At 31.1% G+C, this 26,386-nt stretch overlaps 1 protein-coding gene across 3 annotated transcripts in view; it reads left to right on the top strand.

Moving 5' to 3' along the window:
- LOC143222495 (talin-1-like) overlaps positions 1–26,386 on the top strand; it is a 106,844-nt gene that overhangs the window by 12,798 nt on the left and 67,660 nt on the right. For all 3 annotated transcript variants that reach the window (XM_076449098.1, XM_076449100.1, XM_076449099.1), the window contains exons 2-14: positions 10,674–10,841; positions 12,201–12,298; positions 15,455–15,584; positions 15,761–15,855; positions 16,237–16,306; positions 17,599–17,741; positions 18,937–19,064; positions 19,206–19,269; positions 19,696–19,800; positions 22,909–22,998; positions 23,273–23,338; positions 24,433–24,534; positions 25,403–25,479. In XM_076449098.1, the coding sequence (XP_076305213.1) occupies positions 10,706–10,841; positions 12,201–12,298; positions 15,455–15,584; positions 15,761–15,855; positions 16,237–16,306; positions 17,599–17,741; positions 18,937–19,064; positions 19,206–19,269; positions 19,696–19,800; positions 22,909–22,998; positions 23,273–23,338; positions 24,433–24,534; positions 25,403–25,479 (1,304 nt within the window). In that variant the 5' untranslated portion in view covers positions 10,674–10,705. The remainder of the gene's footprint in view (positions 1–10,673; positions 10,842–12,200; positions 12,299–15,454; positions 15,585–15,760; positions 15,856–16,236; positions 16,307–17,598; positions 17,742–18,936; positions 19,065–19,205; positions 19,270–19,695; positions 19,801–22,908; positions 22,999–23,272; positions 23,339–24,432; positions 24,535–25,402; positions 25,480–26,386) is intronic.

Below are 26,386 nucleotides of genomic sequence, written 5' to 3' on the forward strand. Positions count from 1 at the left end.
ATCAAAATAGTTTAAATCAACATTAATTTAAAGATGTTTCCTACTCTAACTATCGTACATTTTTGCTTCATTCATTATTTACTGTTTTTACGTTTTGAGTTTGTTAATTAATTATATTTAGTTCATTAAACTGTAGATAAACAGAAATAAGACGATACTCGTCTCCTATAGCTTGTAATTATTTTTTCAGTCAATAATTACACCATCTTCCTGATCTATCTGTATTTTTATAATGATCTATTTTTGGATCAAAACTGTAACTTAAAATAACGTAATTTTGTCAAATCTGACCTTTTAAACTTTCCAATTTTTTGTTTTAAAACTGATTTAAGAGTAACATTTATTATAATCATATAAACCTGAATACCAGTCTTGTATATAAATATCTTCAAGCGTTTGGTTAATTTCTGTTTGAATTTTTTTAAATTTTCAATCTGTTGTGCTTTCCATACATAATCAGTTCTATATATGAAAAGGCAATGTCTTATTTTACGGGTTCGGTTTTCATCTGAGCATTTAACGATATGATAACATGCTTTAGGGAACCGTGTTATCTTTCATATTTAGTTGAGGTCAATACTCGAAACACATTAATTTATACTTGATAGTCAGAGCTAGCTTCCTATATTCACCTAATACCCCCAAGTTATATTTACAAAATTGAATTTGTATTTTTTCTATTAATATCGGTAAAAATGAGTTGTAAGTAACTGTATAGACTCAATTTCGATGTTTATTAAAGTAACTGCAGTTTCTAAGAATAGAGAACTACATCCTTAGAATTATCAGTTTGGTAACTTCATATTAATGATGCTGTTTTGTTTAGACCAATGGTGGTAATTGTTGGAGGCTTGTGTGACTGTAGATGTGGTGTTGATTTATCTCGGGCACCCATGTTTACCCTATTTTTCATTACAAAATCGTAATCGAGGTTACTCGATGTATATCCAAGTACCTCTGATATTCTAGTACTATTGTAAACCCCCGTTGTTTAAGTACAACAATTGTAATCAATCCAACTATAAAATATTGTACAGCATTGAAGAGTGGACATACTACACGAGTTACTAGCACTATACGAAATGATAAAGCACGACAATACATATTCACGATAACTTGTTTGTTGTTTAAACGTTACAGCTCACTTACATTCTGTGCTATGGAAATATTTTAAACAACGGTAAACCTATTTATGATGTGTGTCATTTTCTTTATTATGTTCTTTGTTTAACGATTCTAATGACTAAAGGCAGAGTTGTACACCGCATTTAACAGTGTTTGTTTGTTAAGCACAAAACTACACAGTGGGCTAGTTGTGTTTTATTAGCATCAAATATCGAAACCTGGATCTTTACGTCGTCAGCTTGCAGGTTCACCGCCGAGAGAGGGCACTATGAGAACTAATATTGGTAAGTTTTGATGATATAGATTTAGTTTTCGTGTTATTATCCAGCAAAGGAAATCAAAGCTGAGTGTAAAAATATGGGTCCAAACGTTCTTCACATATGCGTTAGTACAAGAGTTGGCGGTGGTGGTGTTGACTAACTGCCTTCCTTCTAGTCTTACCCCCACCCCAGTGATATAGCAGCATGCCTTTGGACTCACACCGCCAGAAACCGGGTTTCTGTACCTGTTATGGGTAAAACACAGATAGTCCATCCTGTAGCTTTTAGCTTAAATACAAATAAACACGTGCGCTGTACGTTACAGAGTAAGTCGTACCATGCCGGTGTACAGTAACTACCCAATATCAAGGAAAACTGTATGTGGACGCATCTCATTCTGAAAGATTTGACTGATCCAAACCACACTTGGTTTGCTAACTTACTAGACCAAACGCAAACCAAATTAATATTAAAGTTTCCGAAGCATTGAAAAATATTCTATAGAATAACCCTAATATCGTTATTTCACTAGCTATTATATATAGTTGAATTTAAACAAAATTCTACAAATCAAAGGTTGTAAATAAAATTTTCAGCACTTTGTTTAGTTTCTCGTAATAATCGAAATTACAGTAATAAAATATCCAGCTACGATGTGTTGATAAAGAAATAACTACTGCTTAATTTTTCCGCTCTTTTATGATTTGCACCGTTTAACTTCCGGTTTATACAAGGTTTAGAATAAGCGCTGAATTATGAAATGAGATATTGCATAATTAAATTAAATATTATATATATATATATATGTAATTTCTTAATGTAGAATATTGTTTTCCTTAAAGCAAAATCAAAAATTATCATTAAATTTAATGCGTTAAATATATCAAATTCAGACACTAGAGGGCTTAACCACATTTCTACTCTAAATGGGCTTCGTTGAAGGAATGACACAACTGCTTTCCATCTCTGCCAACTTTCTCACTTCGAGTTTTTCACATCCTAACTTCCATTATCTTACAACAGTTTACTCGGGGAATGTTTGTTTCTTAATTTCGCGCTAGTTACCCTTAATGAAGTGGAAGACTAGAAGGTAGCTAGTCATCACCTCTCAACTATTGAGGTACTCTTTCACCAACGAATAGTAGAATTGACTGTAGAATTATAACGCTTCCACAGCTAAAAGGGGCGAGCATGTTTGGTATGATGAGTGTTAGAACCCGCGACCTGTCGCGAGCAACCTGTCCACTTGTCCATGCAGGAGCACCTGGAGAATGAACGCTACTGAAATTTCCGGCAGAGATTTTCCGAATTCGTGTTTTCTGCGTTTTCAAAATTGAAAAGACGGAGGTTTTTAACATCCGTACAACAACCTCCAAAACTTCTAATATATTTGAAAAGAAAGGCTATCATGTACTGAGTGTTCACTTTTATTTGTATAGTTTCGCCCGGCGTGGCCAGATGGTTAAGGTACTCGATTCGTAATCCGAAGGTTGTGTATTCGAATCCCCATTACACTAAACATGCTCGCCCTTTCAGCCATGGAGGCGTTATAATGTGACGGTCAATCCCACTATTCGTTGGTAAAAGAGTAGCCCAAGAGTTGGTGGTGGGTGGTGGTGACTAGCTACCTTCCCTCTAGTCTTACACTGCTAAATTAGGGACGGCTAGCGCAGATAGCCCTTGTGTAGCGCTGTGCGAAATTCAAACTCAAACAAATCCTTGTAGAGTTTCACCGTATCTATGGGGTTTTCACCGAGGGCCGAAATGGGTATATAATTTGTCGCTCAAGAAACCAGTCGTATATCACAGTTATTTCACTAATATTTCTTATTTAAATGATTTATTCGTCCTTTATTTAAGACAAATCTCGTTTTAAAGGTATTAATAACTGTTTGAAATTAGATTACGTACAAACTGAGTTACAATTTATCACAGTTTAGTAACATATGTAGACAGTCTAATGGACATATACAGGAGCTCCAACGGTTATTGAGAAAATTATTTGTATAGAAGGTATTAAAAACTGGTTCGTTCTAACAAGTACTAGTTACCCTTGTTCAACTGATCAGTCAAGTGTAACACTTCATCTGAAAAAAATATTAACAATAAAGATAATAACAAACAATAATACATAAAAATATTATTCTTTGAACAATGCACGGAATACAACTACTAATGATGTATTTGCCAATTCAATTTCACAGTGGTCGGTGTAGAGCGTCACCTCTGACCTTGTATTTCATGATGTAAAGCGACAATGCAAAATAATAAGAACATATGATTATTATGGTATGTAAAATATGCATCTCATTAATTCTAGCTATTTTTTGAGACAGTTTTTGAAATTACACAGTTTTGTAGAGTTTTACGTAAAGTTACTAGAGGGTTATCTGAGTTAGCCGTATCTTATTTAGAAGCGATAGATTAAAGGTGAAGCAGCTAATCAATACCACCTTCCACCAACTTTCGGATAATCTATACTTACTAAAAGTTTGATTGGCTATCACTTTATAACGTAACCCACGGCTGAAAGGGCGAACATATCCAGTGTCGGAATTCGAACCCTCGTTTTGAAGAATACGCGTAAATAATTTGTAATTAATATTTTAAATCCTGTATAAACAGGTGTTTTTTTAGTATTGTAGGATGTTATCTGAACAGTTGGAATTTTTACAGGGAAGGGTTAATTTTTTGAGATGTAGAATTACATAAGGTTTGTGCTTTAATAATCAAGTTTAAAAGACCAAAAGCCAAACCGTTCCTGCCGAGTTACATTTGATAAATCTTTCATTGTTCCATCCTTCCGATATCTGCGTAAGAAGTTTGTCACAGAAAGGCAAACATCTTATCGGCTGCAGGGAAGCTTACCTCATTCACCGCTGTGGTGCACTGCAGTGAAGAGAGATCCTTCGTCATCACGAACCGCCAGTACACATGCGAAGTAAGATCTTTATCTTCCCCTGACAACTGCCGTGTCTCTATATCGGCGTGTAATAGGACAAGCTTAGTCAGTGCTTCGAAGCTTGGGTTTTTCAGAGAACGAATTCATCAAGAAATGTCATGGAAAGAGAAAATATTTTTAAATTTTACGCCCTTTTTATTTCGTTTGGTAAGTTAAACTACTGTTAATTTAGTTTAGGAAAGAGATGTATTGTTAGTGGTGTTCTAACGTAACTTAACAGCATCAGAAGCGTTTTACTTTATATTCTTAATAATTTGTGTCTTTCTTTGAGTAAAATAATTTGCTCAAATACCTTAAAAATCGCGTTTAGATGTATTCCGTAACCGAAACACAAGTTGGAGTTACATGGTGTGTAAAACAACAACAAAATCAAACGAAAGGTTTGCTTTAATCTTCCCTTTTTGGTTTTCAAAATGTCAGATTTGTAAGATGTCCAAATTAAGCACGGTTAATTTTTCAGCTCACTTTTGATGCGGTGAAAATGAGGTATTCAGGTTTATGTTTTGTGTTATTGGGACAAACTTGTAGTCGCACGTTATTCGGGACTGGAATGAATACAGGTCTTTATTAAGAATCATCTGTAATCGGAGATCCTGATGGTTTACAGTTTTCATTTCCAGTTAACGAGTGTTTCTAACACACACACACATTAGTTATAAAGACTTGATGTAAATAGTGATTTGATCCGAATGTTTGTATTTTTAATACACTAAGTTCTTCCAGTGTGCTTTTCTTAATAATAAATTTCGGAGCTAAAAATCGGTTTTTGACGCTCACGACAAGTAGGTCACAGATAGCATACTCTGTGCTTTTTGTGCTTAACAAAGATAAACCAGAGCAATCGGAGATGATATACCCTTGCCCCGCCGCTACTTTCCGATATTGCATGCGTTTATGTTAGATAATGTCAAATTTCACCTTCGAAAAGTCAGAAAATCCTTCTCAGATCCATATTATTTTTGTAGTGCTCAAAACCGGAAAAATTCCACCTCTACCCATTATAAAGAATGCTCGAAAGTGATCCAATATCTGGATTTGGATCATCAGAACAAATTTTGGGAGGACTATTCCATACTGACTTCCCATTTTTTGTAAACTTTTCGTTTATATCGATTATAGTTTTCGCGTAATCCGAGGGTCGCAGGTTCGAATCCTCGATACACTAAATAGGTCGCCTGTTCAGCCGTGGTGGCGTTATAATGTGACGGTCAATCCTACTGTTCGTTGGTAAAAGAGTAGCCCAACAGCTGGTGGTTGGTGATGATGACTAGCTGCCTACCCTTAGTCTTACACTACTAAATTAGGAACGGCTAGCGGATATAGCCCTTATGTAGCTTTGCGCGAAATTCAAAACAAACCAAATCTAATCGTTTTCGAGATACGCGCGGGGAAACGCAAACCGCGGTTCTGAGTGCAATACAACATCGTATAACTATTTGTGATTACCAGCAATATATGATTGTATTGTATGTTCTTTATATTGAAAATTTCTAAGTTGCCTTTGAACGATGTGCAATTTGTAGTAGTATTTTACCAATAAGCCTAAAGAACTCGTCTGTTTTTGAAACGGTTTGTTTTAAATTTTACTAAGACCTTTACATCAAAACGATTAATTTAACTGAAGCAGAAAGACTGTTGTGAATTTGAATCCATGTGAGATGTTAAGTTTTAAAAGCAAGAAAAAGTATGTAATAGAAATTATAAGTCAGTGTAACTCATAACTAATTTGACCTAAAGGCATAGAACTTTACACTAACGTTTCTGTTAGAGATTGGAAGTGACGTTTTCCTTACCGGAAATAATGAGTGTATGTTGCAAAAAAAAAAAAAGACATGAATCACGGTTTTTAACCGTGTGTATGAAATTTGTTGAAATTGTAGGTTTTTGGTAGGTCACTGTGAACAAGTTTCTCTTGAGCTATAAATGTGTATGTATTAAAACTAATGGAAATCGTATTGGAAATAATGTTATATTTCTGAAACGTATTGTTTCCTCAGTACATAACTTAAACGCCACAATAGGATTGTGAGCTGTTTAGACTTGTTACTTCCGTATAGGCAGACATAATAAGGTTTGTCACACTTCATATGTTAAATAGTATTTTTGTTATTCAATCTATCAAAGAAAATTACAGTTAAAAAAAATTAGTTTCACTATCTTCTGTTTTGAATTTTCATCAATTTCACGTAAACTTATCAGTCATTAGCTGTTAAAAAATAGTTTATATGTACCTGTAATCATAATTTTGTTTCCTCACTAAGTTTTGATAAACTGATACTTTTGTACAATTAGACAATTTTTTTTTTTGTCAAATTGTGATTCTTCACTGTTTTAGATTCATTTCCTATTCAATAAATTTTGTCAGGAAGCTATTTTTGCTGTAGGATATAGTTGTACATTTGAGTTGTATATGGAGGATAGTATTTACAAAATACTGCCCAAATATGAAGAACCTGAATAATTTTCTATACAAAAAGGGGAGTCTCCCAGTTGTAGCTCCAGCGAAGGTCCCCTCCCACCCTCACCTTCTACTGCAATACTCCAAAGATTAAGTAAACAGTAAAATATCATATAGAAATAATGGGAAGTCACAAATCCAGGTATTAGAAATATTGTGTTTGTTTTTTGGAATTAGTTAAGCTCATATTTATTTATGTATGGGCTGTTTGTAATGTGTAAAATGTGAGAAAAGACAAGTAACATTTTCTTCTGTAATATTACGATTGATTTAAAACCCACCAGATGTCTGCAGAGAAACTCTATTCATTTGTATGGTTAGCAAATATTTCTTTCTTTTCCTATCCTATAGTGAAAGATGTTCTTGATCGAAGCAGAAATTATTGGTCATTTGAACTTCTTATTTTTAATTTGCCAATGAAAGTGACTAGCAAACCTCAATAAAAATATGTCGGGAATTGGAATTGGAGAGATTTCAAAATTGTTAATGTTAATACCTGTTTGTTGTGAATTTTATTTAATGTCATTAAAACTTGTAAGATAGAAATCTACTTCTTCAAAGTTTGGTAGTAATATAACCATTTTGAATATACATTATCCTCTACCATACATTTTCTTGTTATTAGTTTCTGAAAACTTTGTCAAGAAAATAAATAAGAAATGTACAGACATTTGTTTGACCTTCAAATCATGTTTTCTTTAGTATCTCATGTAAATATGTCATAAAAAGTTGATTTGCGAGGAATGGACAAATAACTACATTATTTACTCTTAAAGACTACTTTGGTATTTCCTTATTATTTTATGGCATAAAAGCAAGGCAATTTATATAGTTATAACTTGGAAGACACTGGTTGACCTGTAAAGTTAATAATAGCATTCCTGTAGTCAAATTATTGTAATAGGACTGCACATAAACTGCATGTATCGTATTAATTATTGTAATGAGTGATATATATGTTGAAATGTTACTACTGTAAAATATGTACATTAGATTAGGTTATTTTGCACTTTAGGTCATATATTTTTAAGATGGTAATTGTTAGTTAATAACTGCTCCATTACTGAGCTGAAGTGTAATTTGTGTAGTATTAATGAGTCTGCCGTGCTACTAAAAAAACTAACTTATAAGGTGATCGCACACTATTAATAAGTTTTTCTACAAGCCAGTTCTTTTTGTATTATACATTCATATATTATTCATATTCAGTAGACCTAACATGGTACTCTTTAAGTTTGTTGAATGTGAAATGTTCGAGAAAAAAGAAAATTTATCATGAAGCAACTTGGGTAAACATTACAGTTGAAAAATTGCTATTAAAAATATTTGTTTCTTCTTTCCTTGTATAAAATTTCATGACTTAAATTAAGCAATAATTTTCGTGTTTCTATAGTAATTTGACTTAGAAATAGGTAGGAAGAGGTATGTGAATGTCAGTTAACTGAAATAACCACACACACTTTTGAATATACAAAAATGGAAATTGTGAAATAAAGTTAAAATATATAGGATATGCCATTTTGATAAATATTGTATCTGTTATTTCTAGTCTTATAATTCAAAATGCATTTACTTGTAAGAGTATTTTCTCACTGAATTTTAGGTCTGTATTTTACATCTTTATTACAGGGTCTTTACATACAGTCATTAATAGCATTTAGTCAGTAATCCCTATTTTGAAAGATTTAGGAGCATTGCAGGTTTAATAAAATGATCTTGTATCATAAAAAATTCATTTAGACTTTTATTTTTATGAATGTGTTATTTTATGAAGGCTGTTGGTTAAAAACTACATTATAATGAAGTAAACAAATTGTATTTATATGTTTTGTAAGTATGTTGTATTCTTTCTTTAGTTATAGTTTACTTAACAGTGCTGGTTATATTGTTTAGTATAATGTATCTTGATTATCAGGATTATTTTGCATTGTTAGATTACTATGTGATTTACAAGTAATATAAATCTTTTAAGCCTATCTAAATATTATAAGATAATAATGAATTTACAGTTGAAAGTATTTATAAAAGCATTATTAACATAATATAAACTTCTTAAAGTTAATTGCATCTACGGTATCCAAAGGTAATCCATTTCAGAGGCAAACCATCCTGTTTGAAATATAAACTTGATTTAGCTGAAAATGACTTCTTCCTGATCAAAACTGCCCCCTATTCTTACCATTACAAGTTTTTAAAACCATATTCTTGCTGTTGCTCCTGTTAGTTACCTTGAGCTGAAAACATTTTGTTGTGATGATGTGATTTTGTGAAACCAAACGGCCCTACACATTCAAGAAATATACAAAAGAAAAGACATTTTTAAAAGCATTTTTTTTTAGTTTTTAGTACCTTTGAGTTGTAACCTGTAGTTGCTGATTAATATACTCTGTAAAAGTGGTCGAGACAAATGATTTTGTTTTCAGAAGTTAAAAATAGTTTATTGTTGGATATACCAAACCTTTATAATGTATATGACTATTCAATTTAAACAAAAACTGAACTTTGCTAAATTCTGAAAAGCTCATAAATCAAAAGTGAAGGTTTTAGTTTAACATTTGAAAACATTTTGTAGTGTTGCTTTTTCTGTATTTAATTTTATGGTTCAAAGTTTATGTTAACAACATTATATAGAATGTACAGTTTGTCACTTTGGTTAATACAACTTTTAAACAGTCATTTAGAAAATATTTTGTTAAAGCACTTGATTTATGTCATAAATAAGGATTATGTAATATTTGGCATTTGAATGCTAGTTTGTAATTAACATTTAGCAGTTTTTACTGTGAGACATGAATTGTGCTTGCATATTTAGTAGTGCTTACATATTTAATCTAGTGTTTACCAACTTTATGTAGTGATTATGTACTTAAGGTAATGTTCACCAGCTTCATGTGTAGTGCTTACATACTTAATATAATGTTTAATGGCTTCATATGTAGTGCATACATGCTTGAGGTAATGTTTTTCGAGTTCTTCTGTAGTATTTACGTGTTCAGTGTTGAGGTTACTAGTTTCTTCTATAATGGATTTAGTTTAAATATGGTAGAACTATGTCAAAAGACTTACTGATATACTAAATACTAATGAAAATTGTATATGCTGCTAAGTGATTAGTGGAAGTTGCTAACCAATTAATTGTTTGGCTCATTCAGTATTCTCAAGTGAAAAGTGGATAATTGAAAATAATAATGATTTGAAAATCTAGTTTGATTAGTTCACTTGTTTAATGATATTAACTGATTTAATAGTAATTTTGGTTAACTGATTATTTTATTGTTACTAATTGAAATAATTGAGTTAATTTGTCAGCTCTATGTAGTGTACAACTGATAGGGAAGGAAACTAATTTGAAACCAGTCATTATACTTTTGATTTATGTCTACATCTGTAAGTTGACAATTGAAAAATTCATTTAATAGAATGGCTTGATTTCTAACTTAGAATTAATAGTATCATTTTGTTGAAATTATCTTGTAAATTTGTTTCTATCTTTTACTGAAGTTAGCAGTTATGTACATATAATAGAAAGGTTTGGTTTTCTAATTTTCATGGCAGTGTCATGTTATTGAATTTATTCTGTAAGTGTGTTTCTATCTTTTACTGAAGTTAGCAGTTAGATATGTATAATTAAACAGCTTAATGTTTAATTTTGCATGTGCAATATTGGTTCAAGTTTTGTTGAAATTAACCTATAAGCCTATTTATATTTTGAATTAATTAAAGATATGTGTAATAGAATGATTTGATTTGTAAGTTTTCATTAGCAATGTTTGATTAGTTGTTTTATTGATGTGATGTTAGAAATATGTTTCTATTATGAGCTTCTAGATAAGAAGGCTTGACAGTTAATGCTTATTTGATTTAACAGGTGGAGAAGAAAATTAGCAAGAAACTCTAAAGATGGCAAATCTTTCATTAAAAATAAGTGTTTTTGAGAAAAATGTGGTAAAAACAATGAAGTTTAAGCCTTCTATGTTAGTTTTTGATGCCTGTAGAAACATAAGAGAGAAAATATCCGAGGCCAACCAAGGAGAATGTAAGTTGAAGTACAAAATAAACTTTGTTTTTGATAAAAACTAGAATACCATAGTGTCAGCTATGGTCTACTTCTATTATCTAAACAGAATACCATAGTGTCAGCTATGATCTACTTCTATTATCTAAACAGAATACCATAGTGTCAGCTATGGTCTACTTTTATTATCTAAATAGAATACCATAGTGTCAGCTGTGATCTATTTTTATTATCTAAATAGAATACTATAGTGTCAGCTGTGATCTATTTCTATTATTTTTACAACATTGTATATTTGTCATTGTTGATATTGTCTAAACTTAGGAATACTAAACTATAACTTGTTTGTGTAAAAAGCAGCTTGTGTGAGTAGCTGAAAAAAATATCCCTTTGCGTGTGTGTGTTTATATATATCTCAAGTATAGAAAAAACAGGCAAGCATTTTGTGTATATATATACATATACATTCTCAAAAATCAATTTGTAGTTAAAACTTTTTTTTAAGCTCCCAAAAGAACAACAGAAAAGGACAAGAGATAATTAATATTTATAAAACCCAAGCAGTATATGTTCATTAAGCTTGAAAGTTAACTAATAACTGTAGCACTCATACCTGAATTCTACTTTACCATGCTTTTAATTTTTTCTCTAAAATGATTAAGAAACATTACTGTGTTGTACTTAACACTTTTATTAGTTACTGAAATCACATGCCTCTAATCTAGTTAAAACTGTGGATTGGATGGGGACAAGTGAAGGGCTGGTAAGTGAATGAGGCAAGACAATGTTTTGATAAAAACAAATATTCAAAGTGAGTGGAATATTGCCCCTTCCCCACTTTGTTAGGTTCCTATGACTTGTATGATATGGAAGTTTATTTATTTTGTATGTTTATGCAACCATTTTGTTCATTTGGTTTGTAAGAGTTACAACAGCTGTAACTGTTGACTGAAGTTAATGAAAGTTTTCTAATCAACTACACAAGTGTTAATTTTCCCAAACAGTAATTCAAAATTAGTGGAAATATTCTGAAAGGTTCACAATATGGTAAAGTACTTGTCAAGTCCAAAGTTTTTCACTTTACATTTAGCCACTTGTAAAGGTCTTTCATTAGGTTAGTAGCAAATGTATCAGTTAAGTAGATTACATTTTAGGTTAGTAATAACATGACTAATAAGTACTGGTTTGGTATAGTGTTCTTTAAATTCAAAACTTTATAAAGTACAAAAATTTTTGCATGTTCATATTTGTTGAAGCCAAGTCGAATTGGATATATTCTATTAATTACTGAAATCGCATGCCTCTAACCTTGTTAAAACTGTGGATTTCACAAAAGTCTTTTGTAGGTTTGTCTTTTAATATTTGAATATATTTTTACAGCCAAAGATTATGGGCTTTTCTTGCCCGATGAAGATCCAAAAAAAGGAGTGTGGCTGGAGTCTGGTAGAACCTTGGAACATTATCTGCTCCGGGATGGGGTAAGTTATTAGCTAAGAGGTTATATTTAATAATTTTAAAATGGTAGATGGTAATCTCAGATGTCAACCAGAGTTGATAAATATCTGAGAATTTCATGATCCTGAGTTGTAGACATGTTTGTTTGAAGAATAGTGTTCCAAGTGCTGTAATAATTGATCAGTCTGTTTTCAGGATTATTGTAAAGTTGATCTGAAGACATTTTTTTTTGTTATGCAGGGCAACATCAGTTCTTTTTCTGTCAGACCAATCAGTGTTGTTTACATTTCTAGCTTTCAGTGAGTGTTGGAAGTTCTTGAACTTTGTCATGATGTTGAAAAAATATTAATTTTGGATTTTATTAAACTAATTGTACACCACTAACAAACTAATGTAAACAAAATAACTGAGATATGATGTAGTTTTATTTGTTAAAGTGTTTGCTTTTAGTACTTGTTATGTCTTACATATACACAAGGTTACTAGTGGATGGAGGGTTGAGTGAAATGTAATCTGAGCTATGATAATTGAATGTTCAGAACATTGTCTTAGCATAAACTTCAAATTTTCAGCCAATTTGAAGTACAAGGGATAGGGGTCAATAGTGATAAGGGTGTATGGTGTAATAATGGGAGTGATGTGATGTGAAAGACTGTCATAGACTAAAGGTTTAAATGACATATCACAGTTTGATAAGTTTTTCTTTGTTCTTTCTCTGTATATGAAGTATTTATGAAAACTCTCTTTAACCCTTAATTATGTGTACTTATTGAAGTAGTTCCAAAGCAGAGGAGAGAAATTGTAATCTTAGAACTCTTTGAGGAGTAAGTAAATCTAGTTTATCAGAATTGCTAGAGGCTTTTTAAAATCTGTTTTGTTTAGGCATTCATTATTATTGATAGACACTGGTTTTAGTAATGTAACTGTTCAGTTTATTTAGTTAGTCTCAGCGTTGCATACCTGGCCGTTGTAATTCATTCATTTAGTTATTCTCAGCGTTGCATACCTGGCTGTCTTAATTTAGTTCATTTAGTTAGTCTCAGCGTTGCATACCTGTCTGTTTTAATTCAGCTCATTTAGTTAGTCTCAGCGTTGCATACCTGGCCGTTTTAATTCAGTTCATTTAGTTAGTCTCAGCATTGCATACCTGTCCGTTTTAATTCAGCTCATTTAGTTAGTCTCAGTGTTGCATACCTGGCCGTTTTAATTCAGTTCATTTAGTTAGTCTCAGCGTTGCATACCTGGCTGTTTTAATTCAGCTCATTTAGTTAGTCTCAGCGTTGCATACCTGGCCATTTTAAGTTGTACATTTAATTATTGGTAGGCTTTATGCATTTCAATACTTTCCTTTTGAGCTTAATTACTGATTGTTATTTTACTGATGTGTATACCCCATCAAATATGACTACTACCACCCCAACCCTATAGTATAACCTAACCTCACATTTCATATCTAATTAAAATAAATAAATTTTGCAAAATCAAGCTTAATCAACAAACAAGCAAAAAAAGTACAATCAAGGTAATCAACCATTGATAAATTCCTTTGCAAGCCAATCAGAATTAAGATCATTCATGAATTTATGATATTCATAAAATAGTTAGTGGTAAAAATGAGTCCATTAACAACTTCTAATATATAGAAAAACTAGCATGTTTTGGTAACATAATATTCCAACAATGACTTTTATGTCATGTTGCTTTGGAACATTTATGATAATTTGTATACACTTGTCTTTAGATTAGGTGATTCTGCACGGTAACCCCCTCGTGGCATCTTTTCACTACTGTCACTAAAATTATAATGTACAGAGAGTAATTGGACTGTTTCATCCAGCTAAATGCAGTTTGGCATTTATGACTCCTATTTGAAGAAACGAAGTGTGAAATGATATACATTGACTTTTATATAGGTTAGATTACAAGTTACAGGTTTTTGTAGCAAGGAAGGATATTTTTTAAAACAGGCACAATGTTTCAATGACTGGTACAGTTGTTCTCAAGTACACAACTTTTTAATCCTTGCTTACGTGAGAATGATCACATCAGTAACTGAAATATCATACCTGCTTTTTTTCCTTATTGTAAAAGCTGTGACTAGTAATAAAATATACCTTAGTTTCAACCATGTAGTCTTGCTGAGTATTCTCGCACTTCTTTGGGCTAGTTAGTTATTCTTTCCTGTATAACTTAAGATTGGACATCTTGCCATATGTCTAACTTTCAGATATTTTACCTGGAAAATAATGGTTTTTGTATAGCTTGATAAAGTGGTTTTAGTTAAGTCATAGGACTGTAGTATAATATGGGTGTTTTTCTAACCAGTCATCCTACTTTTAGTTGTAAGATTTGAAGCTGTACTGCACGGTTTTAACAACCAATTTTTTTCTGTAAGTCCTCAAACTGTTATATGCTATTTTTGTCCATTCTTCCTGGTTAGGGCTTGAAGCTGTATGTGCTGTAAGTTTTAGTGAAAATTTATAAAATTGGGAATTGTTTCAGTGTAACTGCAAAATCATGAATTCATAGTTTGAGTTGACTTTCTTATTGCATGAATTATTTTGTACTTTTGGCTAGTCAGTTTTGCTGCCACAAGTCAGCTACAAACCATTTTGTTTGCCCCTGGAATACTTCTGGTGCCACATAAACAAACTCGGGATATTATTATTACAGGTGGCTGTGTTGGCTAGTTGTTGGAACTTGACTTTACCACCAGTTACAACAGATTTACGTTAAATTCAGATATACGATCGTGAATGTAGTACGCAAATCAGAAACTCGAAGTTTACAGTTAGGATAAAAAATTGATTCCAAGACTGAGATTCCAATGCCACAACACTTTAATGCACTTTATTAAGATAGTTGTCTACACTGAAATTGCCACAAGTACCTTGGAATATAATATTATCAAACCTATCAAATTCATCAATTTTAGTTAGTAATTGTTCTTCACTTAAACTTTCTACAACATATATTAAACTACTTAACATTATATATTTAATCTGAACTATGATATTTGATTCTAATAAAGATATAGTAATAATTTACTTAGATGATTAGTTGAATGATAGCTTTGGCATCACATAGTAAAATCACTGTTAATTTTATCGATGTGGAAAACTATCCAGATTGGACAAAGTTAAACTAATGCCTGTATGAATACATTTTGTTTCTTCTAGGACTTACTTGAATATAAGAAAAAGATGAGGACGTTACGTGTCAGAATGTTAGACGAATCGATAAAAACGTTACGAGTAGATGACAGCCAGCCTGTGGCTAATCTCATGGTTGTTATTTGCACAAAAATAGGTAAGTTATAGATAAATAATATATTATATTCAGTTTTTAAGAATAGTTAATAAGGGCTGAAATTCACATCAGTGCAATGATTTTATGATTCTTGTTGTTTTAACAAAGTTTTTAAGTAAATGGAATTATTGTTTTGTTTTGTTTTCTGATCTTTGCATTTTTGCAATACATGGTAGGAATCACAAATCATGATGAATTTTCTCTTGTGAGAGATCTTGCTGAAGAACCTGTCAAAGATGCTTCTACCACAGGTACACTAACCTTGAGAAAGGTGAGTTTTGTTTCAGAATTTCAATCTTGTAGTGATATGGAAATTTGATGTTAGTTTAAATGATTTTTTTGGGGATTGGGGGTACTTGTATTTCACTTATCTTAGAAAACCATACATTGATTTGTTTTATAGGTATGACATCTTATTGTGGTGATAGATACATAAAAGTTGTATAAGGAAACTAAGTGTGTAATGTAATAGTGAATAATATAAACTAAACTACATTGTGAAAAATTACTAGACTTTTTACATTACTTATTATATAGCAATTTAAGAAAATTTTCTAATTAAAATGTTAAAAATTTAATAACCATAATCCAGATTTTCAAATTTGAAATTAAAAGTAATGAATTATTTTGTTATTTTGTGCTTTACAACTAGGATAAAAAGGATAAAGAAAGAGATCAAAAAATGGAGCAGTTGAAAAAGAAATTAAAAACTGATGATGACTGTAAGTTGGTTATCTCTGTTGATTTTATGTCGTAAAGCTTACAGAATACAGGATTCTACTGTTTTAATAAAGAAATATGTATCTAAAAGAAGTGGTGAAGAGTACGAAATCGCAGTTTTGAACAAGGGCTGTTCAAAAAATATGCGGACTGTTTGAATTGCGCGGCTCCAGTTGGTTCCAGGGGAAGCCGCTTGGTGTCGCTAGGTTCGCACAGATCAGCTGATTACGACGCCATTTCCCGATTGCAGATATCTTCATTTGTGTATTAGCTACGCGGTTTTAAGTGAAGTGCAATTTTTTTCGTTTGGCAGATTTCAGAATGAATGACCTGAAGGAGCAACGACTTGGTGTGAAATTTTGTGTTAAACTTGGAAAATCTGTGACTGAAACTTTTGCTATGTTTAACACGGCTTACGGTGATGTTGCTATGAAGCGTACGGCATGTTACAAGTGGCATGAACGTTTTAAGGATGGTCGACAGTTTATTGAAGATGATGAGCATCCTGGACGTCCTTCCACGTCAACTGACGACCCACATGTCGACAAAATAAATGCCCTGGTGCGGGCTAATCGACGTCTGACTGTCGGGGAGTTTGCTGAAGAGTGTGGGATATCAGTTGGATCTTGTTACAAGATTTTGACCGAAAAATTGAAGATGCACCACGTTGCTGCGAAATTCAGCCCTCAGAACTTGTGAGTTTTTGGCCAAACACTCGATCACTGTTCTTCCCCACCTCCCCTACTCACCTGACCTTGCTCTTTGCGATCTTTTCTTGTTCCCCAAACTCAAAAGACCCTTGAAAGGAAGAAGATTTGAGATGATTCCCGAGATTAAGGCAAATGCGACGAAGGAGCTGGAGGACATTACAAAAGAAGCGTACCAGGACTGTTTCAACAAGTGGAAACATCGTTGGGATACGTGTGTGCGTTGGGGAGGAGAGTACTTTGAAGGGGTCCCAGACCTGTAACTTCTAAATAAAGTACATTTTGTGTTATGACGTCAGTTCGCATATTTTTTGAACAGACCTCATATTAAAGTGAAATAGGTGACATAGCTGTTATTTTTTTACAATATTGAATCAATAAGTTCACATACAAAAATGAGTTTTATTTTGAAAGGAATAAAATGGTTCATGGTACTGTTGACTTGTATCTAGGAATTGAACAATTTTTATAAGGAAATATAAATGCTTTTAATACTATAAAGAAGGTTACATTGCCAGAATAGTGTTTAGAGAAATGGTGTTTTTTTTTTTCAAAATGGGATACATTGTTTTTATTTTTTAATATAGTAAATTGGGTTGACCACTCCAAAACATTAAGAGAACAAGGTATAAATGAAGATGAAACACTTTTGTTGAGACGGAAGTTTTTTTTCTCTGATCAAAATGTCGACTCAAGAGACCCCGTACAGCTAAATTTATTATATGTTCAAGTAGGTTTGCTTACTCTCAGAAAATTAAGTTAGAACTTACATTGTAGACATTTACTTCCATTAATTGCCACTTACATGGCAAATCGATTAGATGTAAATATTTACGTCAAAATTTGTGGTGGTTTTATGTAAACTAAGGTTTGTAAATAATTATAGTCAATTAATATAAATAAGTTAAAAAAAGTTAAATTGTAAAAAATTAAATATTGAATGCAAATTTCTATAAGGATTTTTATTATTCATTTGTTAAAATGATTATTCTTTTGTAACTTACATTTCTATTGCAGAGTACTTTGTTTTAAATCTTCCATTACTTTAGACAAATTAGAAATTAAGTTGATCGTCTATAGAAGTTTTCATTTTCTAATACCTTGAAGCAACTAACTGTACAATAGTTATGAATATCTTTCAAGTTTTAAATTTATTTTAATGTTAAGGATCCAGATTCATTTATAGTTTTTCACTTGTGTGATTAAAATGAAAGAAGTGGTGTATAATATCTGAAATTTTTCTATTGAAATATATAATAGTCAATGACATTTTAAAATCTTTCAAATTGTGAGATTGCTCTAAGGTTAATAAAGTAATTATAAGATTACATTAAATTTTTGACAATTTTAATAAGTAGTTATTTTAATGTCTATTCTACTTATGTCTATTGAAAATTGTTTTAAGTTGTAGAACCTCATTGTTAAGACTTGGGTGGATTTTGTTAAACTTTATTTTTTATATGCTCTTTACTTATTTGTATTAGATTGTAATTAAGTCATATTTGGGAGTTAGTTACAAGAAGTTTCAGTAAGATAATGATATGGTTATTCCAAGTTCATATTTGCTAAGAGAAAGATAATCTGTAGTTAAAAACATAAACTGATTTTCATTGATGGCTGATTTGAAAACTGGATTATTACATTCATAATATAGTTATTTTCTGATATTAAAAGAACTAGTTTGAAATGCCAGTTAAATTAATTGTGGATTTGATGCAATTTCTTTGTTAATAAGTTAATTTCATTACAAAAAATAGCATGAATATTTCCTGTATGGTAGTAGAGTAGTAGATGTCTGAAATAAAGTTTACCATCCTTATTTGAAGTTCTACTAAATTTTGTTCAACAGTTGACCACGTTGTAACCATATATGTTCTTTAAAAACAAGATATTTTTGAACAATCTTATATGTAATTTTTTTGTAGGCTAGAGATGCTATTCTCAATGGAACTCATCCAGTGACAATTGAACAAGCATCCAAGTTTGCTGGAATCCAGTGTCAGATTCAGTTTGGAGATCACAGTGAACAGAAGCATAGAGCAGGTTTTCTTGAGTAAGCTAAAAAATTAAAAACTTGACATGTATTTAACACTAAAGTTTTCTTGAGTAAGCTTATAGTTGAAGATAACTTGAATAAAAATTACTTGCATGTTTTTATGCCATAATATTTATCATTGTGTATATATCTCTGCAGCATTAAAGAATTCTTACCAAAAGACTACTGGAAGGTTAAAGTGATTGAAAAGAAAATTTTTACGGTAAGTGTTGGTAATTATGGTCAGTTATGTTTTACGTATGCATCTAGCTTGTATTTTTATTGCAACATCTGAAAATGTTTACGTCCCAGATTAAGAGTGGAAACTGTTTGTGATTAAATATATTTTCAAATAAAACTTTTAAAAGACAAAATTAGATGTATGGAATTACTTATTTTATACTTCTATGATGTGCCTCTTGCCTCAGAATGATCTTTGTATAAAATAAGAAAATCTGTTTATTAATTTGTAGTATTTATGCTGTTAGTGTAGTTTTAATAAAATTCTCGGTATGCGTCGTTTTAATCCCTGTATCTCTTGACATTCAACGCGTACTGATACGGCTCCTGAAATTGTTTAACAATCTTTAATATTTGCAAGATTTGTGTGTTTTACATGTCAAATAAAAGTATGATATTTTTAATTTAGGAACATAAAACATGCTTAGGAATGAGTGAACTTGAAGCCAAGGTAAAATATGTATCACTTGCACGGTCACTAAGAACATATGGTGTTACCTTTTTTTTGGTTAAGGTAAGCTGTTTTATAAGTAAAGCATATGTACTTGATTATTATCTCTTGTAAACTTAAAACAAAAGCTAAAAATGCAAACAAAACATTTATCCAAGCACAGTACAACACAATGGAAATGATGCACTTTAACTGTTTTGATAAATTTTTAATTTAGGTATTGAGGAATGGGTGAATAATTTTTGTTTTTAAAGATTTATGACATTTAGTTTTTTTTTTAAATATATATTAATAATTTTAAGTTTTGTCTTATTAGCCATTTTCCTTCACAAATTATTTTCAGACATATGTTCATAGTTTTATTCTCTTACAGTCAGTAGCAATGAAGTGTGAAAAATATGGCTTTTGTTATCACAGATGTTTTAAAAGTTTTTAATGCTTCTTTTTATATTATGAGATTTTGTGATTAATTGCATTTGAACTTGATTTTAGTATATATTTCAAAGGTACCTGGAAAATGTTATGAGGTAGTATGAATCTTTTATTTTCATGCATAGACTAGTTATGGATTGGTTTTATGACCAGTAAAAATGAAAAAGGTAACATTACTTGAAAAATGTAATATTCAAATGAATCACACAGTTTTATACTGAGTGCTGAAAATGGTTTGAGATCACATTAAATGACGTATGATCTCTAATAATCAGTGTATTGGTGCTACCGTTAAGTCACAGTTCCAATAACAAAAGTTTTAAGTCATTTCTGTGAGATAATAGACAACATTGAACAGTATGTAACCTCTGATAATCACAGTTTTGATAATAGACAACATTAAACAGTATGTAACCTCTGATAATCACAGTTTTGATAATAGACAACATTGAACAGTATGTAACCTCTGATAATCACAGTTTTGATAATAGACAACATTGAACAGTATGTAACCTCTGATAATCACAGTTTTGATAATAGACAACATTAAACAGTATGTAACCTCTGATAATCACAGTTTTGATAATAGACAACATTGAACAGTATGTAACCTCTGATAATCACAGTTTTGATAATAGACAACATTGAACAGTATGTAACCTCTGATAATCACAGTTTTGATAATAGACAACATTGAACAGTATGTAACCTCTGATAATCACAGTTTTGATAATAGACAACATTGAACAGTATGTAACCTCTGATAATCACAGTTTTGATAATAGACAACATTGAACAGTATGTAACCTCTGATAATCACAGTTTTGATAATAGACAACATTGAACAGTATGTAACCTCTGATAATCACAGTTTTGATAATAGACAACATTGAACAGTATGTAACCTCTGATAATCACAGTTTTGATAATAGACAACATTGAACAGTATGTAACCTCTGATAATCACAGTTTTGATAATAGACAACATTAAACAGTATGTAACCTCTGATAATCACAGTTTTGATAATAGACAACATTGAACAGTATGTAACCTCTGATAATCACAGTTTTGATAATAGACAACATTGAACAGTATGTAACCTCTGATAATCACAGTTTTGATAATAGACAACATTGAACAGTATGTAACCTCTGATAATCACAGTTTTGATAATAGACAACATTGAACAGTATGTAACCTCTGATAATCACAGTTTTGATAATAGACAACATTGAACAGTATGTAACCTCTGATAATCACAGTTTTGATAATAGACAACATTGAACAGTATGTAACCTCTGATAATCACAGTTTTGATAATAGACAACATTGAACAGTATGTAACCTCTGATAATCACAGTTTTGATAATAGACAACATTGAACAGTATGTAACCTCTGATAATCACAGTTTTGATAATAGACAACATTGAACAGTATGTAACCTCTGATAATCACAGTTTTGATAATAGACAACATTGAACAGTATGTAACCTCTGATAATCACAGTTTTGATAATAGACAACATTAAACAGTATGTAACCTCTGATAATCACAGTTTTGATAATAGACAACATTAAACAGTATGTAACCTCTGATAATCACAGTTTTGATAATAGACAACATTAAACAGTATGTAACCTCTGATAATCACAGTTTTGATAATAGACAACATTAAACAGTATGTAACCTCTGATAATCACAGTTTTGATAATAGACAACATTAAACAGTATGTAACCTCTGATAATCACAGTTTTGATAATAGACAACATTGAACAGTATGTAACCTCTGATAATCACAGTTTTGATAATAGACAACATTGAACAGTATGTAACCTCTGATAATCACAGTTTTGATAATAGACAACATTAAACAGTATGTAACCTCTGATAATCACAGTTTTGATAATAGACAACATTAAACAGTATGTAACCTCTGATAATCACAGTTTTGATAATAGACAACATTAAACAGTATGTAACCTCTGATAATCACAGTTTTGATAATAGACAACATTGAACAGTATGTAACCTCTGATAATCACAGTTTTGATAATAGACAACATTGAACAGTATGTAACCTCTGATAATCACAGTTTTGATGCCAATAGCCACAATTCCATTGGATGTTTAAAGTCACGTCTGTTAGATAATAGACAACATTGAACAGTATGTAACCTCTGATAATCACAGTTTTGATAATAGACAACATTGAACAGTATGTAACCTCTGATAATCACAGTTTTGATAATAGACAACATTGAACAGTATGTAACCTCTGATAATCACAGTTTTGATGCCAATAGCCACACTTCCATTGGAAGTTTAAAGTCACGTCTGTTAGATAATAGACAACATTGAACAGTATGTAACCTCTGATAATCACAGTTTTGATAATAGACAACATTGAACAGTATGTAACCTCTGATAATCACAGTTTTGATGCCAATAGCCACACTTCCATTGGAAGTTTAAAGTCACGTCTGTTAGATAATAGGCTATGCTGAAACATTTGTGATTGTTGGTAATAAACATTGCTACTGTTGTTCAGAAACAATTCTGAAAATAAAGGTTTAAAGTTATGTCTGCCATATAATAGATACAAGATGGTTAAAGAGGGTATAGTTAATTGTTAAATCAATGCATTTTTATTCTTACTGTTTTTATCTTTCAGTTAAGTGGTGAAATCTAATTGCTTTCATGTTTTACCTGTTAAGTTATTCTCTCAATCTTTTTTAGGAAAAAATGAAAGGTAAGAACAAATTAACTCCTCGTTTGCTTGGAGTAACAAAAGACAGCGTCTTGAGATTAGATGAAAAAACAAAAGAGGTAAGACAAAGTATAATGTAATAAAATTAAAACCTAACAGTGTATGTTTGAAGAAAGATAATTAATATTAAATGTTTAAGAAAAAAATGATAAGTCACCTCAGATTGACCAGTATTAATTGTATGTTGAAAATTCTTATTGTCACTATGTTCCAAGTTGAGAGTTTGAAATATCGAGTAGGATATCCTGAATTATTTTTTTCAATTTATTTATATATTTATTTTTCATAAGTTTGTGGAATTGGAGAAACTGAAATACTTTTGTTTGTTTGTAGATATTAAAGACGTGGCCATTAACCACAGTTAGAAGGTGGGCAGCGTCACCAAATAGTTTTACCTTGGTAAGTTTTAGTAGTATCTTTGGTTATTGTTACTTCAGACTAACTTATCTGTGTATTTATTTGTCAATATATGTCTGTATTAGAGCTAATGACTTGCTAACACCATAAATGTATGCCTTTACCTGACACATTTTTGTTGAAAAAAATATTTTGGTAAAATTCAGTTTTCTAAAGCTGAGACATTTATAAGAGTACTGTAGCTGTTAGGAGTGGAAATTTCTGTCATTCTATTATTGTTATCTATAAAAAAAAAACATAAAGCACAGGAAGAACCTTTTGGTTCCCTCTAGGCTATCCTGTTCACTAAGATAAACTAAGTCTTTTAGAAGAAAACAACTCGAAGACAGTACTTATCATTCAAATATTTATCAAGTTTTCCCATAAACTTCCTTAAATTTTACTGCATCTGAAGGCAATTCATTTCATAAGCCAACTAACCTGTTAGAAAAATAAAGCTGTGTTAGCTAATTGCTTCTTCCCTGCCAAAAGTTATATTTGTGTTCACTATTCTGGCCATTCAATATGGAAACAAACAAAATGCATCAACAAATATTAATTTCCTTAACACTTCATCAGTTTTCCTCTAACTCTTCTTTTGCCAAGAGAAATGAGGTTTAATATCTTTGTGTGTTTCAACTGCATGTTGAGGGTGCTGTTAATTATTTTAGTGTCTTTTGATAGATTGTTTTAAGCAGTCATAAAAAGTGTCTATCATTTGAGTTCTTTGCATATTTACATGAACAGTGCTATTGAGACCTTTCTAAAAATTATAACAAGATGTAATGTTTAAACTTCTTTCGTGATGTGTAAAGTTTTAGTGATACCAAGTTCAAAGCATTTACTTTACATTTAATTTAACTACCATTGTCACAGTACCTGACAAGTTATTAGTTGATATATTTACTGTGTGTACTAAGTGTAACACATAGCTATCTTTACAGATGTTTGTAGTTTTGTTAAGAGACAATTTTTATTATTAAAATTTAAGAACTGCAGAAAGTTTAAAAATTGTATATCTAGTATGTGTTTACTGGTTAAGAGTGCATGTGGTATTTTAACGTGAATAATAAAAAGTTTCTGTTCCTTCTTAACAGGACTTTGGTGACTATTCTGATTCTTACTATTCTGTTCAGACAACAGAGGGCGAGCATATCTCTCAACTCATTGCAGGTTATATAGATATTATTTTAAAAAAGGTGAGTTTTACAGAGTTGGACTAGGTTTGGCCTAATTGTTATTATATTGACTTATGAATGTGAAAGTTTACAAAATTACACTCCACGTTTTGAGGTTAGGAGTACATTGTAAGAGATGTTTAAATCTTGTTATTTAATAAGAGCAAGTATTGGCTGTTTTGGCTAGTTAATTTCCCCTTTAGTCTGTCAGTTCAAAATTAGGATGGTTAGTGCACATTTCACCTTATGGTGTTTTGTGTAACTGTGTGAAGCAAACAAACTAGTCTTAGTTTTCTCATATGAATTAAATTTACTATACTTAAAGTGTGAAATCTCTTTACATATTGCATATTCTGAGAGACATTTTTAGTGCTATGTATTTATTGCTAGTAACTAATTGTTTTCTTAAAAAAATCTCTTGCATACATACTTGTCAAAATTTTCCTTATCTGATGACTTATAATATTGGCAAATATAAATGTCAGCTAGCATGTTTGTGAGTAATTTTACAATGGGTAAAGTTGCAGGTTTGAATCCTGTCTTCCTTTTGTTTTCACTTTTTCATAGAGTTCCAATATTTTATTGGATGTTATGTAGCAGTTTTTGTTTTATGTTTTGCTTACGAATTGTTTCTTTAGTATCAAGTACTTTTTCTAAGTACTGTAGAGTTGGATATTTTTTTTTTTACATACTTTCATTTTCTTTTCCAATAAATCAAATTGATTCAAGTTAAAAGAACTTTAGGTGAATAACTTTTCTGATTTCAGCACAGCCATAATCATTTATACTCACCTGTTTTTGGTTCTTAAATGATAAATCTAAGCTGAATGGATATAACTTGATAAGATTAAAATTTCCTTTATGACATTTACTTTTATACCATCTCTAGCAAAAATCTAAAGACCATTTTGGAATTGAAGGCAATGAAGGCTCCACTATGGTAGAAGATAGCGTATCACCAGCAAAGTAAGTGATGTTGAAAATCATTTCTGTATGAGTAATTGAATATTACATTGACTGAAATTTCAGTGCTTGATATTGAATCTAAATATAATGAGATAACCTACTGTACTCAAACTGTTTGGTGGAGGCTCATGATTGATTGTGATAATGTTTTCTTTAACTCTTTCAGCCCAGGTATCCTTTACTACACATGAAAAAAAGTTTGTCTTAGATTCAAAATTTTATTAAAATACTTTTTGTTTATGTTATACCAGTTAATATAACATAAAATGTTAGCTAACAATCTATATTTGAATAGTGCATAACTTTTTATTCTAATTTTACAAGGAAATATTTTTTAAAAATCCTGAAATTTCTCCAGACATCTTGTCTTCTCTCTTCTCTATTTCTTTTCTGCCACTCCTTGAAGAAGTAGGAAAGTAAATACAAATTATTCAGTATAGAATTGGTTTTGTTTAGCTACAGAACTATCACTGGAAAATCAAACCCTCCTGCCACACCCACCTGTCAGGATATGTTCATAGTTTTCTCTTACATGTAATTATATATTACATATAACCTATCAGAATGTACATGTTAGAAATGTTTTACAATGCAAACACATGAGCAGCACATGGGTAATTAATTCAATAACATAACTTGTACTGCATGTGTCCTGAGTGGTTTACAAATTATAGTGGTAAGAATAATAGTTAGATGTGGTTCAAAGGGCAATAAAAGACTAACATTTAACTATACATAGATGTATATTGTTATGAGCTTAAAGCTACCTAGGGTAAACAAATGTAGCTCATGTTACAATTTGAAGTCAATCTAGAAAGAAAAAAGATAATTTATTTTAATTTTGTTTTAGTGGTTACAACATTGGTCAAATTGACTGATCCTGTTTTCTGCTAGGAGGGAAAATAAG

Source organism: Tachypleus tridentatus, chromosome 8 (assembly GCF_004210375.1).
Source record: "Tachypleus tridentatus isolate NWPU-2018 chromosome 8, ASM421037v1, whole genome shotgun sequence".
NCBI lineage: Eukaryota > Metazoa > Arthropoda > Merostomata > Xiphosura > Limulidae > Tachypleus > Tachypleus tridentatus.